The sequence below is a fragment of the Centruroides vittatus genome, unplaced genomic scaffold (genome assembly GCF_030686945.1).
Source record: "Centruroides vittatus isolate TY-2023 unplaced genomic scaffold, ASM3068694v2 contig_990, whole genome shotgun sequence".
In the NCBI taxonomy this organism is placed as follows: Eukaryota; Metazoa; Arthropoda; class Arachnida; order Scorpiones; family Buthidae; genus Centruroides; species Centruroides vittatus.
In genome coordinates, this window is record NW_027122659.1 from 1153472 (window position 1) to 1174554 (window position 21083).

The 21083-nt window shown below is 29.5% G+C and overlaps 1 protein-coding gene across 3 annotated transcripts in view; it reads left to right on the forward strand.

Annotated features, from left to right (window-relative positions):
- Nucleotides 1–21083, forward strand: part of LOC136986091 (protein phosphatase PP2A 55 kDa regulatory subunit-like) — a 127574-nt gene that overhangs the window by 59631 nt on the left and 46860 nt on the right. For all 3 annotated transcript variants that reach the window (XM_067283554.1, XM_067283555.1, XM_067283556.1), the window contains exons 3-4: nt 13021–13118; nt 20288–20453. In XM_067283554.1, coding sequence (XP_067139655.1) covers nt 13021–13118; nt 20288–20453 — 264 coding nt within the window. The remainder of the gene's footprint in view (nt 1–13020; nt 13119–20287; nt 20454–21083) is intronic.

The window sequence follows — 21083 nt, forward strand, 5'->3', positions numbered from 1 at the left end:
ACATCATTAGAAAACATGCCAGAACATAAAAGTTCCATACACGTGTACATGCATTCAGAGTAGTTGAAGTGAAGAAAACACATAATATTACTAGTATAAAGCTTTGACAATAGTATTTCTCATACAATATAGGTTAATTTATAATAATTGGCATCTCTAGACTTGTTTTACAAAAAGATGATAAACTGTTAAGCTGTCCTTTGAAAGTAATCAGGAATACTGTTTGTTTCCTGTTGAGGATTTGATTGTTTTTATCATTGCAGTTTCTAAGTTTAAAATATAGAGACATTTTTGACAATATCTTCCGTGCTATTATGCATTAAGTACTGCTTTTTGTATTTTGTACTTATTGCCATAAAGTGTAGATTTAGCTGCACATGAATGCTGTACCCGACCGAACTTTGCAATTTATAGTAAACTTTGAAAACACATTTATATTGCTCTATTCTGTTCTGTCAGTCTCAGAGTCCAGCAGTTGCTTCCAAGGTGCCAATCTATAAAATGTGGTGGTGTGTCACTATTACAAGGTGGAAAAAAAAGCAAAAATTGGCAATCAGAAAACACGAGAGAGATGTCCATATAAATAAATGTTCTATACTTTTATTAGAATATACATTGAATTGACACTGACTATCATTGTTAGATAGATGATAATTGAAACATTATATCATAAAGTTATGCTCTAATTCAAATATTAGAATGTTGTAAACAAAAAACAGTATAAATTCAAGTTTGCTTGGTTCACTGTTAGTGTTGTGAGAGGTTGACTGGCCTTTATATAATTAAGTTTTATGTCACTTATTCCACTGAATTATCACAGATTCTTACAATTAAGCTTTACAACACTTATCAGTATAAGATGCTTCATATCACTTGAAAAGATGTTTCTCATAATTGAATTTAGTTTTAAAAGAATTATACGTAACTAAATATTAAAATGCATTAGAAAATTATTATAACTTTTAACTGTCATCATGCAGTCTCATAGACTGCTAATTCTAGACCAGTTTGCTCACTATTTCTAGACTGGTGATCTTCCATTTTCACATGCCATAGTGCAGTCTCAGATACACTTTCTAAAATGGCTTCTCTCCCTGGAATTTCTAAATGAGTTTGATATGGAGATTCAAATTGTGAGGAACATCTTTTCAAGTGGTATAAAGCATCTTGTACTGATATAAGTGGTGTAAAGCTTACTTGTAAGAATCTGTGATAACTGTGTGGAATAAGTGACACAAAACTTAATTATATAAAGGCCAGTCAATCTCTCATAACCCTAACAGTGAAACAAGAATTTATTAGAGAATCATTACTTTGTTGATTTACAAAATACTAAAACAGTATAAATCAGATTTGTTGAAAAATAGAAAATATGGTTGAATTTGAGCATTTACAAAAAGCTAAATTGAAGCTTAGACTTGAAATATGTGTTTATAAAAGTTTTAAAATTTACATATTTCTGTATACTGTTTCATTGTTTATATATATGTTACCGGCCAAACCCGATTTCAGGCCAAACTAGTTTGTCCTATGCGTGTCAGGATATACTAGTTTAGCCTAGGACAATCTAGTTTGGCCTAGGTCGAACAGGTTTAGAATTATTATTCAAGTATATTAATGGTTAAAATAAAATTAAAAGGCAATTAATTAGATGAACAATATTTATTCAAACTTAGTCTACTTAATTATAAAAAAAACGGTATTGATTAGAAGTGACACGACACTTGTACAAAACTATAAAATAAAAATAAGCTAATCAGTACTTATCAGTTTGTATTGTTTTAATTAAGCCATGCACTTTTAAAGGTTTATAAATATAAAGGTATAAAGGAAAATATTTTTGAAAATTCAAACGAAATAATAAAAATAACGGTTAAAGTGTACCTAGGTAACTCTAATGGCAGCACTTCAGTTAGGTTGGTTTGGTTAGGTTAACTATATTTTCAGTAGACTTTTTTTTTTTATTGTTCAAGAACTACCGTGAATCAATAACTAGTGACGTTAAACACTGGGTGGCCTGCCAGCGGCTCCCCTGCAGGAGGAGTCTGTCGGGAGCACGAACAGTTGTAAGTGTTGCCATTGGGGTTACCTAGGTACACTTTAACCAAAATAACTTTTAGAGTCAAACTAAAATTAAAAATGAACTTATTTGTGCTTCTTAGTGTAACATATAAAATATTTAATTTTATTTATTTTTACAGGGTGTACTGTGGTGGCATTTCGAGTTACACAAAATCATTTTTTTTTTACACTGGTACCTATTTGTAGTACATAAATCAGTTCAACCTAGGCCAAACTAGTTAAGCCTAAAGTATTTAGGCCAAACTAGATTGTTCTAGGCAAAACTAGTATATCCTGAAAAGTGTAGGACAAATTAGTATGGCCTGAAATCGAGTTTGGCCAGTATATATATACATATACACAAACACATACAGTGGTAGCCTTAGGGGTGGCTAGCAGGGAAATTGCCCGGGGCCTTGCACAACAACCCGAGTAGAAAAAGGTTGATATTTAAAACTTTTTATTTTATCCTTAGCTATTAGTTATAACAATAAAATAAATTTGATTAATTCATAGTACAGTATATATTAATATTAATAAGTGCATAAATAAAATTTCTCATTTAGATTTGTTCAATCTCACATTCATATAAAAAGTAAGATTAACAATATCAAAATTAATTAATTTATTGGTGAATAATAATATTTTTTGTAATTTGATTAAACATATTTGAAAAATTTATCATTATTTGAATCCTGTGCCTTTTGCATTTGAAAACCCACTTGAACATGCTGTTTTGTTACTTTCATGATTCATCATGTTTACGATTTACACTCGGGGAATCCCCGTGTTTCATTTTGTTCGTCAACTCTTGTCACCTGATGCATATTTTGCTAGCAGCTGTATGCATTACATAATCGTTTGTATTGCACATATCTTTCAGTAGGTAAATAAACATTAAATGATATTAAGTTTTAGTGAAACTTACATTATTAACAGTACTTATTGTAAAGAGTGAATTGTTAAAAAACTGTGTAAAACTACTTGTAAATTATTTCTGAATTAGTTATATGTGCGAAACAAGATTTATGAAATGAGGTCATGTGATCGTGACGCCGGTAGAAAATTTGAATCGGGTAGTTCAAAAAGGAATGAGCTATCAAAAGAAAGCAGGTAGAAGAAAATCTACATGGGTCTCTATATAAATATATAAAAAGTGATGGTCGAGAAAACTAAAAATCCTTCATTGACTGAAAGTGACACATTATTGCACTGTAACCCTAACCCAGCTGAAATTATTCCTTCAACATCGTCATGGGTGCTGCTGCCACCTAGTAACAATAGTGAGGATAATGAGTCAACAACATCATTGTCTCTTACACCGCCGCTGCCGCCGCCATCAACACTATACAGCCAAGAATACATATTTGAGTCTATGTCTACATCCATGACTGCGGAATTGAAAATCTGAATCCTCAAAATGACCAGGTTTGTGGCCATTAACAATTACTGATGTAGACCAAACTGAGATTGTATTAAAAGGTCTAATCTGGGTTAAAGTTGATTTTTTTTCCCGTAAATGATAATGGACAGCGATTTAGCAAATATCATTACAGTAAAATATTAGCTAATGGTGAAAAACTTGACAGGTGCTGGATGATTTATTCGCAAACAAAGGATGCTGTTTACTGCTTTTCATGTCAAATGTTCAGACTAGAAAATACAAGAATTGGATCCAGTGACGGAGTATGTGATTGTAAACATTTGGGTGATTACCTAAAGTCTCATGAATCTAGCCGACTGCACAAAGATTGTATGTTGAAATGGTTAAATTTAGAGAACAGGTTAAAAAGCTGTACCACTATTGACTCTAGCCCAGATTCAAATTGAACAAGAAAGGCAGCGTTGGAGAGCTATTTTAGAAAGACTACTTGCAATTGTAAATTTTTTGCATCTCACAATTTGGCCTTTAGAGGTCGTAAAGAAAAATTAATATCTGACTCAGATTCAAGTGAGACTAACAGCAACTTTATAGATTTAGTAAAGTTAATAGCCTGATTTGATCCAATGTTGCAACTTCACCTAAAACAAGTAACAGACAAGATGATTAATGATCACTATCTTGGAAAAATATTCAAAATGAGCTTATACAATTAATTGAAAGCCATGTGAAGACTCAAATTGTTGACAAAATAATAAAGAATAAATATTACTCGATTATTCTTGATTGTACTCATGACATTTCTCGTGTTGAACAACTGTCAATTATTATAAGATTTTTTAATACAAATACAGCTGACACTGAAGAACATTTTATCGGATTCTTAGCCATCGAATAAACCACAGCTGGGAGTTTGACTAATTATATAATCACAGAGCTAGAACAGCTGGGTATATCATTGAAAAACTGCAGAGGCCAAGGATATGATAATGGAGCCAACATGCATGGAGAAAAAAGTGGTGTCCAGAAATGTATACTTTAAATTAATCCACTTGCTTATTTTTTACCTTGTGGGAGTCACAGCTGGAGTCTCATTCTAGGAGATGCAGCATCATCTTGTGTTCAAGCAAAATATTTTTTAGGTTTGCTACAAAGGCTGTACACTCTGTTTGCTGGCTTGAGTCAGAGATGGGCTATTTTAAAAGCACATGTAAAATCCTTATTGCTAAAACAACTTTCCAAAACTAGATGGGAATGCAGGGTAGAATTGGTGAAAGCCGTTAAATACCAACTAAGCGATATATATGATGCTTTGAAGGATTTAGCAGAAAATGCAACAGATTGTCAGTTGGTTAGTGAATGCCATTCTATAGAAAAGGAAATAACTATCTATAAATTTGTAGTTACTCTCGTTGTATGGTGTGACATTCTTATAAAGATAAATGTTATAAGTAAAATGTGGCAGAGTGAAAAAAATGCACCTAGATATACACCATATGCGGCTATACAACACCTAGACGCATTTACATATTAGCTTGATAATTATCAGGAAAATGGTTTCCAATCATCCTTGGTAATAGCAAGAGAAATAGCTGAGGAAAATGATATTGACAGAAAGTTCAAAGTTGTGACAAGTAGACGTAAAAGAACGAATTTTGATTATGACAGGGAAGATGAAGCTCTTGAATTGCTTGCAAAAGAGGTTTTCAAAATAAACTGTTTTTATGACATTATCGACAACGTGTGCGCAAGCTGCCAACCTAGATTTGGGGCACTTAAACATCATGAGAGCATATTTGGTTTCATCTGCAGAAAGGAGTTTTTTGAGGTTAAAAATTATTAAAACATATTTGAGGAATTCGATGACACAAGATTGGCTTTCAGCCCTTGCTATTCTTTCAATTGAAAATGACATAGCTCATTCGTTAGATTATTGTGCTTTAATTAAAGATTTTGGTCTTAGGAAAAGCTGCAAACATCATTTTTAAATCCCTGCGTATTCTTTTAAGGCATTTATGTACTTTAGTTTATCATCATTAATAATTTGTCGTCTTTATGTTAGCTTTTATAAATCTTCTAATATAATATTTTAAAACTCTAAATTTATTTATTTATAACTTTTGCATTTCTTGTCAATCATTCGAAATACCTACTTTCAATTCACATACTTTGCACAAAGGACAAGGGCTTCGCAAAGATCTGCCATCCGGAGCCTCTCAATGGTTAAGGCTGCTGCTATATATATATATATATGGTCTGTCACTAAAGTAATGAGACTTTTTCTGTAAATATCTGTATTCATAATTATAATTAATCTACAAATCAACTCTGTTACCTTCAAAATAGTCCCCTTGGGAAGCGACACAGCACTTGAGACGTTGCTTCCACTTTTCATAGCAGTGCTGGAACGCAGAAAGTGGAATGGCCTTCAACTGGTTGGTTACAGCCTGTTTTATGTTTTCATTGTGCCAAAATTATGCCCTTTGAAGTGTCATTTCAGTCTGGGAAAGAGAAAGTAGTTACATGGGCTTGTGTCAGGCAAATATGGGAGCTGAGGGACAACAGGAATATTTTTCTGTGTCAAAAACTCCGTAATCAAAAGCGCTGTGTGACAAGGTGCATTGTTTTGATGCGCCACTCAGGTGTCTGATGTTTGGCCTCACATGAGCAACATGTTTTTACAGCCTTTCAAGAACCTTACGGTAAAAATGCTGATTGACAGTTTGTCCTTGAGGCAATTCTTTATGGACAATTCCATTGCTGTCAAAAAAGCACATGAGCATGAGTTTGATCTTCAACTTGCTCATTTTTGCTTTTTTCAGCCATGGGGATGTTGATGTGTGCCACTCCTCACTTTGGCAAGCATTTCATTGGCATTGTCTCTGAGTTTGAAATAAAACTCGATCATACAATGGTGTTCATAACTATGTTTGCTCATTTTCAGGATGCACAACAAAATATCACTTTGCAAAGTGTGCATTCACAGCCACTAGTTAATGTGACAAGGTTTTCACTTGAACTGAGGTTATATGGTACATTGTCCTTACAGCACTGGCAAGAACCCCACAGTGTTGCCAGATCATTTGCTATGAAACCAGTCTCGTTACTTTATTTACAGGCCTCGTATATTATAATGCAGGAAAGGGTGACAAATATATTAAACACTTTTATCCATTATGGTTTTTGTTGTAAAGCTTAAAATATGCTACGTTTCCAAACACAATTTGTTTAACAATTTTAGGTATTTCAAAAAGTTCTGTATAACAACAAAGAATTTTTTGAGATGAATGAGAAATTGTTCAACAGGTAACATTTGGAAGAAGAACAAATTTTAAGCTTAAAGAAAAATTGAAAGATATTTGTTATTTGAATTAGTAATAGATTATATTACTGATTTCAATATATAAAATTTCAAAATGTAATAACATACTAAACTGCTTTAATGGAGTAACAAATAGAAATAAATTTACTGAAGACAGTGTTTTTGAAACATTTCTCATCATCAGATTGAGTTAGTCCAATCTTCTAAATTATATATAATAACTATATATATAATAAATTATATATATAGTTGTAAAGCATTGGTTGAATTAATGTTATTTCTAGGGAAGTAAGAATTAGTATTATAAACTAATTCTTAAATTGCATTAAAAAACCTTTTGTAATTTTACAAAATTTTGAGATTAAGACATTAATTTTTTCTCTTCTCAACCATTTTCAGAGTTAAAGTAGAAAATCACAATTTTTTACATTAATAACATAGTTCAGATTCTTTTCCTCAAAATTAATCAAACTTTGCCTGTTTTGATGGTAAACATGTAATGTTGTTATTCTTTCTCTCACTAGTGCCTGTATATTGCAGTTTGTGGCTTTTCTTTTTGAGGTAAGCAGAGCAAAGTGGAATTCCTCTGCTCATCTCTCTGTCACTCATTAAAAGCTTAAGAGATTATTTTTTTTTTTAATAATTGTATATAACAACTCATAATCCAATTTAATTAACTGCAAATGATTGTCCAAATAGTAGCACAATAGTTTGGCAGATTGTTAGGAGTTAATTTTTTATAACCATGTGTAGATATACTTACTACTGTTTTCTTTCAAAAATTTGAAGAGAAAGGCCTTGATGGTCATATTGCCAAGGTGGTTAAGGCCTCAGCCAGACACTCTTGAGACCTGGGATTGAATCTGGATGAGCAACTCCATGGGAATAGCATTCACCTTCTCCCCTATCCATTTTCATGCTTCTCCCCTCCCCACGCCCCCTCTGGTTAAGTATGCATACCACGATTCCTGTAATTTTTGGCCGAAATTATTATACAACTTTTATATTTTAGTTTATTTTTAGTAAGTGGCATCACTTGTTTTTATCTTATTAGTGTGCAAATTTACACTATCCTGAACTGTCATATGCATAACCCATTAGTCTAATAATTTTTAATGAACCATTTTTCACCTGTCTGAATTGCAGAATTGAGAGTTTGCTGAAGACAAAATTACATTCGAAGATTTTTATTAATTAAAACATTTGAGATTATTATTTCTTTCATTAAAATCTTCAAATGCCATTAAAAATTCGAATACACATTCAACTAAAAGTTAAACTATTATGATAACATGTATGATTAAATATGATCATTTTTAGGGATATGATAAATAGCTTTTTTATAATCTGGCAGTGCTGGTTGTGCTACTTGTTGTATAAGCATTATAGGTATCATTTGCAACAAGAGAGAACCATTATAATTTGTTTTTCTCTTTTCTATGATCTGGCAAAAGTCACTAATCTGGCACACCACAGGTCCTGATGATGCCAGATTAGTATTGATCAACCTGTATTTGATTACTGTAAGTAAGGAAAGATCATATATTTATTTATCACTTAAAATTTTGATTAATTGACTTTTATGCTAGTATTAACCAGGTAATTAATATATAGCAAAATTGTTGATATTATATCTCTAAATACCAAAAATTAATCTGAATAAAACTTTATGCAACTTGTTGTATTGGAGTCTTATAATTTCGAATAAACAAATTTCATTTTCTGTATAGTGAAACACATCAAACTTCAAATCAAGGAGCCCTTTTTCTTTTCATTTGAAACATTTTGTGAATTTACCTTATCATCAGTGATTCCAAACATTTTAGTGCAATAATAGATTTTTAAACATTTCTAAATCCTAGCAATATTTAATTTGTTTTTATTTTTTCAACATTCATTTTTAATTTCAATTTTCAGTTTCAGATAGGTTCAATCTACTTTGTGTTTTCCATTCCTACAAAGCCAATTATCTCACTGTTTTTATTAGGAATTGAAAATGCAAAGTAGATTGACCCTTTCTAAAAGTCTACTAAACATTTAACAGTTTTAGAATTCTTTTTTTTATTACCATTTTCCATACTTTGGACAATTCTTCCTCATCATTTTAGTTCACTATTCTATGATCCTAACCTCGTGCACAAATATAAATCTGTTCTTGTATTGCTTGCCTAAAAAGAACCAGATCATCAAAGGTAAATTTCTGTAGTCAAATGATCTGGAAATTGTTTATTTGATGTAAAATTACCAATTCTGGCAACTTGATGATGAAATATGAAAACAAATAAAATGTGACAGATAAGCAAATTACACCAAATTGTGTCTGTGAAATGGCATGAATTTCATTTGCAATGATATACATTATTATGGATATTTCTCTCTCATTAAAGGCTAGTGTGGCACTGCAGGGGACCTGTATGAATACTTCAGCCAAATTCAAAGAAACAATATTATTAATCATTGATATTGATGAAAGTTTATGGAACTGATTGGACATATCACTTCTGTATACGAATTAAAATTTAGATTGAGCTTCTCTGTTAAATGTTGCCGTGAAGTCCCATTGTACATGCTTTATACTCTTCCCAGTTTTTGTCACTTGTTTATAATCGATCAGCGCAAATCGCAACCGTCAATCTCGTAACGGTCAAATCGTAACGGTCAACTCTTTGATAACAGGTGCGTGTCTGGGAATTGTAACGGATAAGTTACGGCGGCGCTGATCGATTATAAACAAGTGAACACATCATTAGACCCTCCTGTACATGCTTTATACTCTTCCCAGTTTTTGGATGTTGATGAGTCCATTTGACATTTGTAATATATTTGTTGTTCTTCCACACTATAGGAGCTGATCAGCCATCAGAAATGAACGATGAAATATAAATATACTACTATAAATAAAAATGAGGGCAATAAGACTTTTAGACTACTTTGTACATTATAATTATACATGAATATCTCAGTGCAGTTAAATGTAATCCAGAAAATTACAGCATTAATTGAATCTACACTAATTGGAGAAAATATATAATAGAAAAAGTGATTCATATGAAAATGGTTTTTCCCATCTTAAAAAATAATTAAAACTAACTTAATAATAAGTTATAAATCTATTAAAAAGAAAACTACATTATGATGAAATAAAACAATGTTATAACACCAAAATTGTCTAAATTTTTATTACATAATTGTTAAATGTTTTAATAATAGAATTATCCAATATATTTTAACTTGTTACCCCTTTTCTGCGTGAAGTTCCAATAGTACCAAATGCCATTTTCTAATGAACTTTTGCATTAATTTTATGCTTTTCATTACAATCATTATCCAAAAGTATTTGCAGAAAATCCCAAATCTATCTGGCATTAAAAAGTAATAGGAATGTGTGACTGAAATGAGTGTCACTAGCCATTTTGTCAATTTTTTTCTGTTCAAATTGGCAACATTACAGTAGTGTTGTTATTTCAATGTTTTTAATCACTAAATAAGTATTAATTGCAAATATACATATCCCTGCTTTTCTGCTTTCAAAGAAAATAAGCAATGTTTTTTAATTAAAATAAATTTATAAATGTATTTAAAATGATTCATTTTTACTTTCCTGGATGTTATATATAACAGAGGGAAAATATGGTGATTAGTCAAAAAATGTCATCTTCAAGATTTTTACATCTTTGGACTTGGGACTGTGAAACATTGAGAAGCTTAATAACTGTGTCTTTTGTCAAAAATTTCTGAAACTTTCCATGGAGTTTATGTATTAGGAGTTTGATGCTATTAAACTTTTGTGGTTAAAGATCAAGTTGATGGGGAGATAGAGGGGGTCATATGTCATATCTCAAATGGGATTGGACTTAATGAAGATTTTCATTGTTACTAGTATTTACAATTTTTTATAAACTCATCTCTATGCTCAAAATAAGGCTTTTTGCCAATTTATAATAAATATTAATATAAATTTTTTAAGTTACTGTGGTGTGGTGAGTGGTTATTTATTATAAATTTTTAAATAAAATTTCATAACAGATGGTGTCAGATAATTTTAATTCTTGTTGAGAAAGTTATGCAACTTGTTGCTGGATTTTGTTTTATTGTTTAGTTTGATTTATTTATTTATTTTTTTTCTTTTAGTTTGTTAAAATTTATTTTTGAACTCAAAATTTTCTTATATTAAATTGGCAGTGATTGCATTGTTGTGAATCATTGTATGATAATTGAATTCTGTAGTGCATATTATAAACTTTGCTATAACGTGTTTCTGAATTAACATTTAAGTAATTTATCAAATAAATATAATCTGATAACAAATATTATTATAAAGATTTTTTCTTTTAGAAGATATATTATATCTATAATAATAAAACTTTTACTTTACACTTGAGAACCTTAAAAGTCCAGTAATAACACTTAAATAGAAAACTAACATTTTTGACCATACTCTGATCTTCCTCAGGTTTGTAAACCAGTAAGATTCGAACTTGGAATGCAAAGAACAATATTTACAAATTATTTTTAAAACCTGTGGAATGTATGGAACAATCTAAGCATGTGTATAAAACTTTTATCCATGCATGTTACCATGGCAATAGAACTGTATCAATGCCATAATCAGTAAATAATGTGATGTAAGTAAAGATACAGAAAAAGGTTGCTAACTGCTGCTGATGTCTGTTTTTTCATAACAGTACCTCCATGCGTAGGAAACATTAATGGCATCACTTGTGTTAATACAGTTGCCATGTAAGCTGGCTTTGTAAATTTCTAATGCCTCAATGTTTTGAAGATGTTCAATTCGATGTGACAGTCTGACCAGTTTGGCTTCATGGAGGCCAGCCTGTATATTGGGGTCTGTGGCGTACGTGGAATAGTCCATAATAACACTTTAATAGAAAACTAATGTTTTCTATTAAAGTGTTATTACTGGACTTTTAAGGTTCTTGAGTGTAAAGTATATGCATTCCAGTATTATGTAAGAAGTTGTTTTAAATAAAACTTTTATCAATAAAAATAAACATCAGCAATTTCATGGTCAAACAACCAGAAAATTAGTGATACATTAAGGGTCAAGAGGGTTGAAGAAAACTAAGAAATGTTAAATCAGTTAATATTTCATAATGTTATTAAATTATTAATTTATAAAATATGAAAAGAGATAAATATATAAATAATTCAAGAAAATTGTTATAAATAAAATAATTTTCTCAATAATAAATTTTCTTGTTACTAAAAAGTTTTTTATAATAATTTATCAGTGTTAAAATGACTTACTTAACAATTATTTTATTTTGGTATTAGTGAATGGGAATAACTGAAAAAATTATTCTTAGAATAACAAATGCAATTTTGCATCTCACTCAGTTTTTTATGAATCTATGAATGGGGACATAAATTTACAGTATTTTATAAAAGTATGGTAATTTTACAACTATTTTATACTACTATTAATAATAGATTTTTTTATTGCATAGAAAGGAGTTGTCTTGTCTAGTTCATTTAATGAGAGAGCTTCTTATACAATAGATAAGATAAATCTATCAAATTTAAATTTATTGATAAGTTTGTTAATAAAAATATCCTCTAGATTTAAATCTTTGATTAAATGAAATATTATTCTGGAGTTTGAAATTTATTATCCTATTTAAGTGGATAGTATTTTTGATTTACATTAATTACTATTGAATTTGTTTTAAATAATTTATTGTAAATGAAATTGAAATTTATTACCATGCCATTTGCTCAGAGAGAACTTACTTACGTTTTTAATTATATAATATAGTTATTTATTGTAATCACCTTTCTTCACACATTCTTTAGATAACAGCAGTATTAATTTTTTTTACTTCTATTTTATCAATGTTATAAAATGAATGAAAAGCATTTCTGTACTTATCTAACAAACAAAGTTTGTTATCAGATTAATGTTTATACTCAAGTGAGATTTTATAATCAGAGTTAGGAGTTAACTAGTTAATATTCATTTTATTGTAATTACACAAATGATATATTGATTAAATTCCAATTCTGACAATTGATCTCGGTTATGAATATAAATGTTTCTCTAAGGTAATGTAGGCACTACTTTAATTATAAACGAATAGATTTTATAAAGTTTTTATTGTAATTCATGAAGAAAATTTGCATGAATGTTTGATGAGCAAGATTTTAAAGTTAAAAATTTACAAATTACTATAAAAGACAATTTAAAAAATTTATTTTACAGTATTATATAGTTTATACCAAAACTTTTTTATTACAGCTGATATTATTTCTTGTGTGGAATTTAATCATGATGGAGACCTCTTAGCTACAGGCGACAAAGGTGGAAGAGTAGTAATATTTCAAAGAGATCCAATTGTAAGTCTATTACAAACAATTTAAGATAATGTACCCATATCAAATAGTTTAAGATATTGACATTACTAAGACAAAACATTAAGTAGAAGAAACAAATTTGTATATTTTAAGTAATAATTTTACATCATATGAAAGATTTTTATGAAAATATCTTTATATATTATAAAGTTAATGGAATAGTTGAGTAATAGAAATGTTGAAATTATTCAATGAATGAAGGGGGAAAAAATGAATGAAAATCATTCCATTTATATTAGATGTTACAGCATGATGAATACAGCAAACATTGATGATAAAGGGAATTTAAAATTGTTATTTTATTAATATATATAAAATAAAAGGTGACCCATTTAATAAATATATGGAATATTCTGAGAAATTTGCATCCTATGAAAAAATGTTTAGACAAAATCTACTGTGTCAAGTGGACCACAAACTGGCACTGTTGGTTTCCTCTTACATAGTGCTGTTATTAGTGAACATGAGATCAACTTATTTTTCTTAAATGGAACTCCTTTTTTTCATATTATGAGTCTACATCAAAAACAAAAACTTTTATCTAAAACATTTTTTTTTTTTTTTTTCAAAAGCTACACTTATCAGAAGTTGAGTATTTGAGGTTTTACTCAGTAGCCACTCTGTGTGCATGTGAATCTGTGGGTAGCTGTGAAATTCATTAAAGAAAAGGATGAAAAGTGCTTTAAAAGATGATTAGGAAAGTATTATTTGATGGAATCATTCTTTTCTGCAAATAATGACTGTTGCGAAACTTGTGCCACAATGTATTAAGGCTATCAAGCTTGTAATAAAGAGAAGATGTTGATTGTGATTCCACCAAATAATAATAGTTTCCTAATGATTTAAAGGAGTCTTCTTTCTTTTTCAATGAAATGCATGATGCATATCTATGGATTCATTCATGTATGGTGTGATGGCTACATAAAATTTCAAATGATCTTAACTTTTGATAAGTGCTTTTTTCAAAAAAGAAAGTTCTAGATAAGTTTGTTTTTAATGTAGAATCATAATATGCATTAAAAAATGTAGGTTTCATTTAAGAAAATGAAGTTGGTCCCAATTTGACCAATGTAAATTTAGAAATGTTAATATATTATAATAATTAAATATCTAAACAATATATTAAATTATATTTAGACTTTTACTGCTCTAACAAATATTTATTTGTTGTTTTCATTATTTTATTTATATTACAGAATATTCTAAATAATATGTATATGTTTGAAATTTTAAGATTCATTATTATTTCTGGAGACATTATTTATGATGAAAGTGCCACAATTTTATGTGGGCAATCCATAGTTGTATATAAACTTTTACTAGTATAAACTGCCTACTTCTTGAGTAGCTGTTGAGAGCAGGACATTTACTGATATGCAGTTTAGAGGATACTATCTCATACATTAAAATTATACATTGTACATTTTTTTTTTTTTATTTTTTTTTCACTTTTGTTAACAATTCATTCTAGATATAATTATAAAAAGTAAATGAAATGGAAAAATGGAATATTGAGACAGAACTTTCTGTGCTGTTTGTGTTACAAAATACAAAATGGCTGCTGAAAAACAAAATATTTTTTACCATATTGCTTCACTTTTTATTTTTGAAATAATGTTAATATGTGAAATAAAATATCTTACAAAATATATAGTGTAATATAGTTCGTTAACATTAACAAGTGCAAAAATAAATTTGGAAAAAATTAAATAGAAAATATTTTAATGTTGATAATATCTAATGATATGGGTTTAATAGCTTATTTACTCAGTTCTTATTTGCTGTATTGAACTATATCTTACTCAACAAACGATGAGTTTCCTTATTATCCTTTTTCACATCAAGATAATGACGACACTCACTTTGAACGAAAATGAGGCCAGGCTGTCACTATATCCAAATATCATCATTGCATCACCTACTCTATAGGTGAAATATGAATGCTTTGATTGTTGATATTGAAATTTGTCAGCTTTTTCAGTACCTGCTGTTCAAAATATAGTTGCAAGTATATCTAGTGCACCACATTGTACCAAAAAAAATCATTATAAATTTTTATGGAATGTTTTCTTTGTGATTGTCAAGATGAATTAATGTGTGTTCAAGATGGTACAGATAGTTAAAAATATCAGACTATGTTAAAAATTTTGGGAAAGTTGGAAGAAGCATATGTTATATAATTTGATAGTTGTAATTTATCTTTAAAAAATTGCAATTGCAGTTTGTTAAACAAACATCTCCCAAACCCAATAAATTTGTATTATGCCAAACAACTACTGGATCCATCAGGGTATTCATCTGTGTTTAAATGTAATTAATTTCTAAATAATTTGTCCTACAGGGAGGTGCCATTTCTTATTAAATTTAATAATTTTTAGAATATTCTGGAAAAAGAATTGGCCTGGAGTGGGACTCAAACTCGCAACTCCTGCTTATCATGCAGATGTGTTGCCAGTTATGCTATCTGGATCTCCAGTCCAATTACCTCTTCTATTTAACTATGATATAACCATTCCTGGTTACTTGCAATGCTAACTGAGAATGTCATCAGCACCCTCGTCCTATAAACTCCTATTCGTGGCAGTCAGTCAACCATCATACAACCTCAGCCTGGTATACATAAACAAACATCTCTCAAACCTGATAAATTTGTGTTATGCCAAACAACTACCAGATTTCATCAGGTTATTTATTCACTCTTCTAAATAATTTGTCATAGACAGAGATGTTAGGCACATCTCTTATTAAATTTAATAAGATTATAATTTAAATATAGATAAATAGCCCGATGGAATCCGGGAGTTGTTTGGCATAATGCAATTTGTTTTCTTTTTAATTAAAATAATGGATTTATTATATTTAATGAGATCAGGAAAGAAATTTCATGTAACTAGGCCTATTAGATATTTCAAGAAGTACTAATAAACAGAATTATTAATTAATAATAATTATATAAAATCTTTTGAATATCTAACTCTAGATTCACCCATTTATATGTTTGCTCTTTACATTTTAAACTTGAAGATTTTCAACTTTAATTGGGTGAGAGAGAAAACAAGTTTCCAGTATTTTTTCTTGGAATTTTTCAATAGAAACAGCTGAAAGAAACAGATGTGAGAGAGGTGTTACAAGTGTTTCAGATGCATATTGTATATGAGAAATTTTATGAAAAAATACTGGGAACCTTTTTTTTCCTTTCTATTTGATGTATGTTGGGTTTAAAATGTAAATGGCTGAATCTAGAGAGTCAATATTAACATTTTTTATATAAATATTATTAATGGCAAATAAAGCAAAATAGTAATGAATAATCTTTAGTTTCAAATTCATTAGCAAATAGAAGGAAGTAATGCTATTGTGTGTAAACAAGACAAAACATTGCTCAATTAAAGCTAGGTCTAGTTTTAAATGTATATAATTATTTTAGTTGTCGAAATTCATTTTATATTAATGAAAAAAAACCAATTGAGTCTATTACTGTAGGACAGGGATGGTAAACCTATGGCATGTGTGCCCAAAGTGGCATGTAGGAATAAATCATCTGACACATGACTTATCATACAATTTTGTTTTATTTTCTTTTTCAATTATTCTTTTGGTTTCTCACCAGATCATCCTGTTTTCAATCTTCTTCACTTTTACTTTAATTAAAGTACATTCATTTAATTTTTTAAATATCATTATTTGAAGTCTAAACCTTTGGCACTCATAAATATTTTTAAAGGTTCTTACTATATGGCATGCACACTCAGAAAGGTTCACCATCCCTGCTGAAGGACGACAATCATCACATGAATTTTAATTATCTACGAGAGTGACTAACCACTCATCAGAAATGAACATGAAACTTTCATTTTTAATTGGACAGATCAACAGTCAGTTTATAAATAGTTCTCTGAAATGATATACATTTCATTAGTGTTCTTCCCATGCACTCTATCCAGCTGATTTTTTGACTACCAGGCAAGTTAACCTGGCAAATTGGCATGTCAAAATAATTCCAAATTTTGTTTCATCTGTGAAAAATAATGTGGAAACAAAAATCAGACATATTTTCTCTGTAGCAGTGAAAAAAAAGATCAAGAAAATTAAATTAAATTTTGACTTGCTGCTGCTGTCAGCAGAAATGGGAATTCGATAGCCAGAAGGAAACAAGAATTGTAACACCCGCTGATCAATATTGCAGACAACAAAATGAAATGTTGATTGCCGTTGGAAATGTGAATATACTGTTATATTAGAAAATTTTTTGATCTCCATCAATATTTAACTTTCAAAAAGACATGGTTTGAAATCATCATTCATAAAAAGTTTAAGATGACATATGACTACACACACTTACAATGGCCAAAAGTAGTGCAATTAAAAAGTTTATTTTCAAGTCCAAGCATTGATTGCTTTTTAAAATAGCACAGTACAAGTATTAAACGTTAAATTTAATGCTGTAATGATTAATAAACATACTATATAACAGTAACTGGCATAATCAAGTTTCACTAACACTTGTATTCACATCACTTCAGAAAACAAAAATGGAACGGTCTACAGAGCTGTTGGATCTGGATAATCATTTTAACTTTAATTTTATAATAAGGTAATTTAAGGGAATTAACAATAGATAAAACAAATAGAAATTAAGAATAAAAATTAATTTTACATGCAGATTTTATCATCCCTCAGCGTGTTTCTTTAAAAGTGATTTGGCTACCTGCATTTCTGTGGATCTTTGTTAATAAAAATATCAGTTAATTAATTAAAATATTAAATATTGGTTTGAAATTCAATAAACCTAAACATCATTTCTACATTGTATTATGGTACAGTACATATGCATAGTAACTGATTACAATAAGTAAGCTTATATAAAACTCATCCAATAAACAAAGTGTTAATTAGAAATACATTGCACTAATTGTATAATGCTTTGCATTATAAGGTTAGTGTGATGAATGAAATTTTATACACCAGGAGGGTATAAAATTCGCTCAAAGATAACAGATTCAATAGAGACTTTGCATCTACAAGATCACTCAAACAACGCTTCTGTGAACACAAAACAGATACTGAGAAGAAAAGCACTATCGCCTTAGCTATATATGCCATTGAAACAGCATTACACCCAAACTACAACAAGCAACCATGATCTGGCAAACTCATCATATAAACCAACTTAGGAATTTGGAGCCATTATAGATTTTTAAAGCAGACTGCCAGAGTCTTTCGGTCAATTTTAAGAACAAAAAACAACCTTTGAAGGTATGGAAGGCTATTTATAACCCGGCATTATAACAGCCGATGCAGGCACACATTATTAGAAATTAAAATTTTAAAACGTAAATTCGCAAATAAAAGCATTTGAAATTAGAACACATCGGAAAGTAAATGGAATGCTAATCACACTAGAAAGAATTTTTTCTAGAACTCCACCTAAAGAAGATTCTAAGGTGGACTGAAAACATTTGTGTTACATTCCAAAATAACTGCAAAGCATTATAAGGTTAGTGTGGTGTATTTGTAAGCTTATATTTGACTTACAATGAAATTATGTCATAAGTCAAGAACTATTTGCAATTTGCTATATCCATCTTTCAATTCTAATATCATTTCAATAGTATTAATAGTAAATATTATTTTGGACATTCTACATTTTCAGAAAACAGAATTTTGTATCCTTTAAAATATTAAATTTATTGCTGGATATTTTAAAGGTGTGATTTTTTGTAACATCTTTAATTATTTTAAGAAGAAACTAATAACCATAGTAATGAAGACATCAAATTAACAATACAATTGTTAATTACTTTGCCTATGTGGTTAACTTCTGTCTGATCTCAAATGTCTGATCTTTCAAATGTACTTCAATATCAGTTTATATGGATTATTTATGATAATAAAGAAGCAAACCATGTATGAGAGTAATATACAAATATACAGTAGTATAAAAATAAAAAGTATGAGTTTACAGTATGTGGCCATTATAAATATTTAGGAATGAAATTAAGCCAAGGTAGGGGAGACAATTGAGCATTAAGAAATAGACAAAACAAGAAAAAGTGGTTAAAGAGGCAGAATAGAATCTGGTGGAATGCTAAAATCTGAAGCAAAATGGAATATATATAACAGCATGGTGCGAAGTATAGTTTGTATTACATGGAGCCAAATTGTAGGAAATATCAAAAACAGATAAAAACTAGCTAGCTAATTGTAGTTGAAATGAATGCACTGTCAACAAGATTATACAGATTATCATTTGTGCACAAAATTAAAAAGTTAAAGAAGTGCTGAATATTAAGGAATCAATTATTGATCAAATAAAAAGAAAACAGTTAATATGATAACATGAGGATATAAGTTGCTAAAGATATAGTCAAGGAATAAAACCACAAAAAATGAGAGAGGAAGATAAAGACAAATGGAGGCAAGAGACATCAAGGAAAAAATATACAGGACTAGAAAATGATAGAAAAATTGTCTGTAGATTGTAAGATAACACATTGTATATGTGTGTTTGTAGAGAAAGAGTGGTTGTGTTTACAAATAACAGAAAATTTTCTAACATCGAGCAATGATTTTTTTTGTCCACTTGGCTGCTATTTCATTCTATGTAGCTAGTAAAAACTTTCTGGGGAGAACACTGCATTATATTCAAGCTGCAAGTTCAAGCAAGAGTGTCAAATAATAATAGTGTGGAGTGATGCACAGAAAATAAACTATACTACTGGCATGGATTATGTATATGTACAGTGCCTTTGGTACTTTGGGAAAATCTTGATGGAAGCTGAATGTGTGTAGTGCACAAAGGATTTTAACATTTCTAAGACTGTTTTTTTAACTTTAGACAAAAGAAAAGCTGAGTTCAAAATTGAAAGTTGTAATTGACAGATATCTTAGACTGTATCTGCTTTCAAATTGACTTTTGAACACTGTTAAAATGTGAATTATCTGCTTGAAATTATATTACTTGGATTCTGTTTTTATTTGTTTTCTATTTTTTATGACCATAAGATCATTTATTGTATATCATTTTTCTTGTATTGTGTGAATTTATCACAGCACAGAAAAAGTTATGTTTAAGTTGCGCTTAAATTATACTATATGTACTATGTATGTTGTTTTATATGATTATTTATTAAATTGTTTCTTTTATTTAGTCAAAGCATTCAGCTCCTCGTAGAGGTGAATATAATGTGTACAGCACCTTTCAAAGTCATGAGCCAGAATTTGATTATCTGAAAAGTTTGGAGATAGAAGAGAAGATTAATAAGATAAGATGGCTAAAGAGAAGAAATCCAGCACACTTCCTTTTATCTACAAATGGTTAATAATTTTTATTATATTATTTAATTATAAATTGAAGATTATGAAAAACTAAATTTTCTTTTAGAAAATATTTGTGTTTATAGAAAATTTGATTAGAGTTCTATATATTTAAGATATCTGGAAATTTGTTTATATATATAAACAAATATTGTTATATATATATCACATAAATGATTATGGTTTCTAAAAATTTCTTACAAGAGAAGGTTTTCTCATGTCAGTCTTAATAAAATATATATTGTTTGATAGAGGGAAAAAATAGTATTTGTTTCTTTTATCTGTCAGGTCTGTTATTTGCAAGAAATAGGTTTCTAAAATGTTCTAATGTAATTCATCTAGAAATATGGTACTGGTGGCATAGTAGAAGCAATTGGGACATTCCAATTTTCAACGCAAGTGTTGAGTGTTGAAGTCAACAATTTGACGTCATCAACGACGTTCCAACTAGAGTACAAAGTACTTAGTTCCCATAATTCCATTCTTAGCAAGATGGATTTTATTCAAATGTTTCACCAATTACTCACAATTCATTGGAAAGTAGCAGTCAACATATCTGTTGAGTGCTGAGTGTGTTGAGTCAGTGTTGACAACAGTGCCACTTCAACATTGAAAAAAGGAAAGACTTTT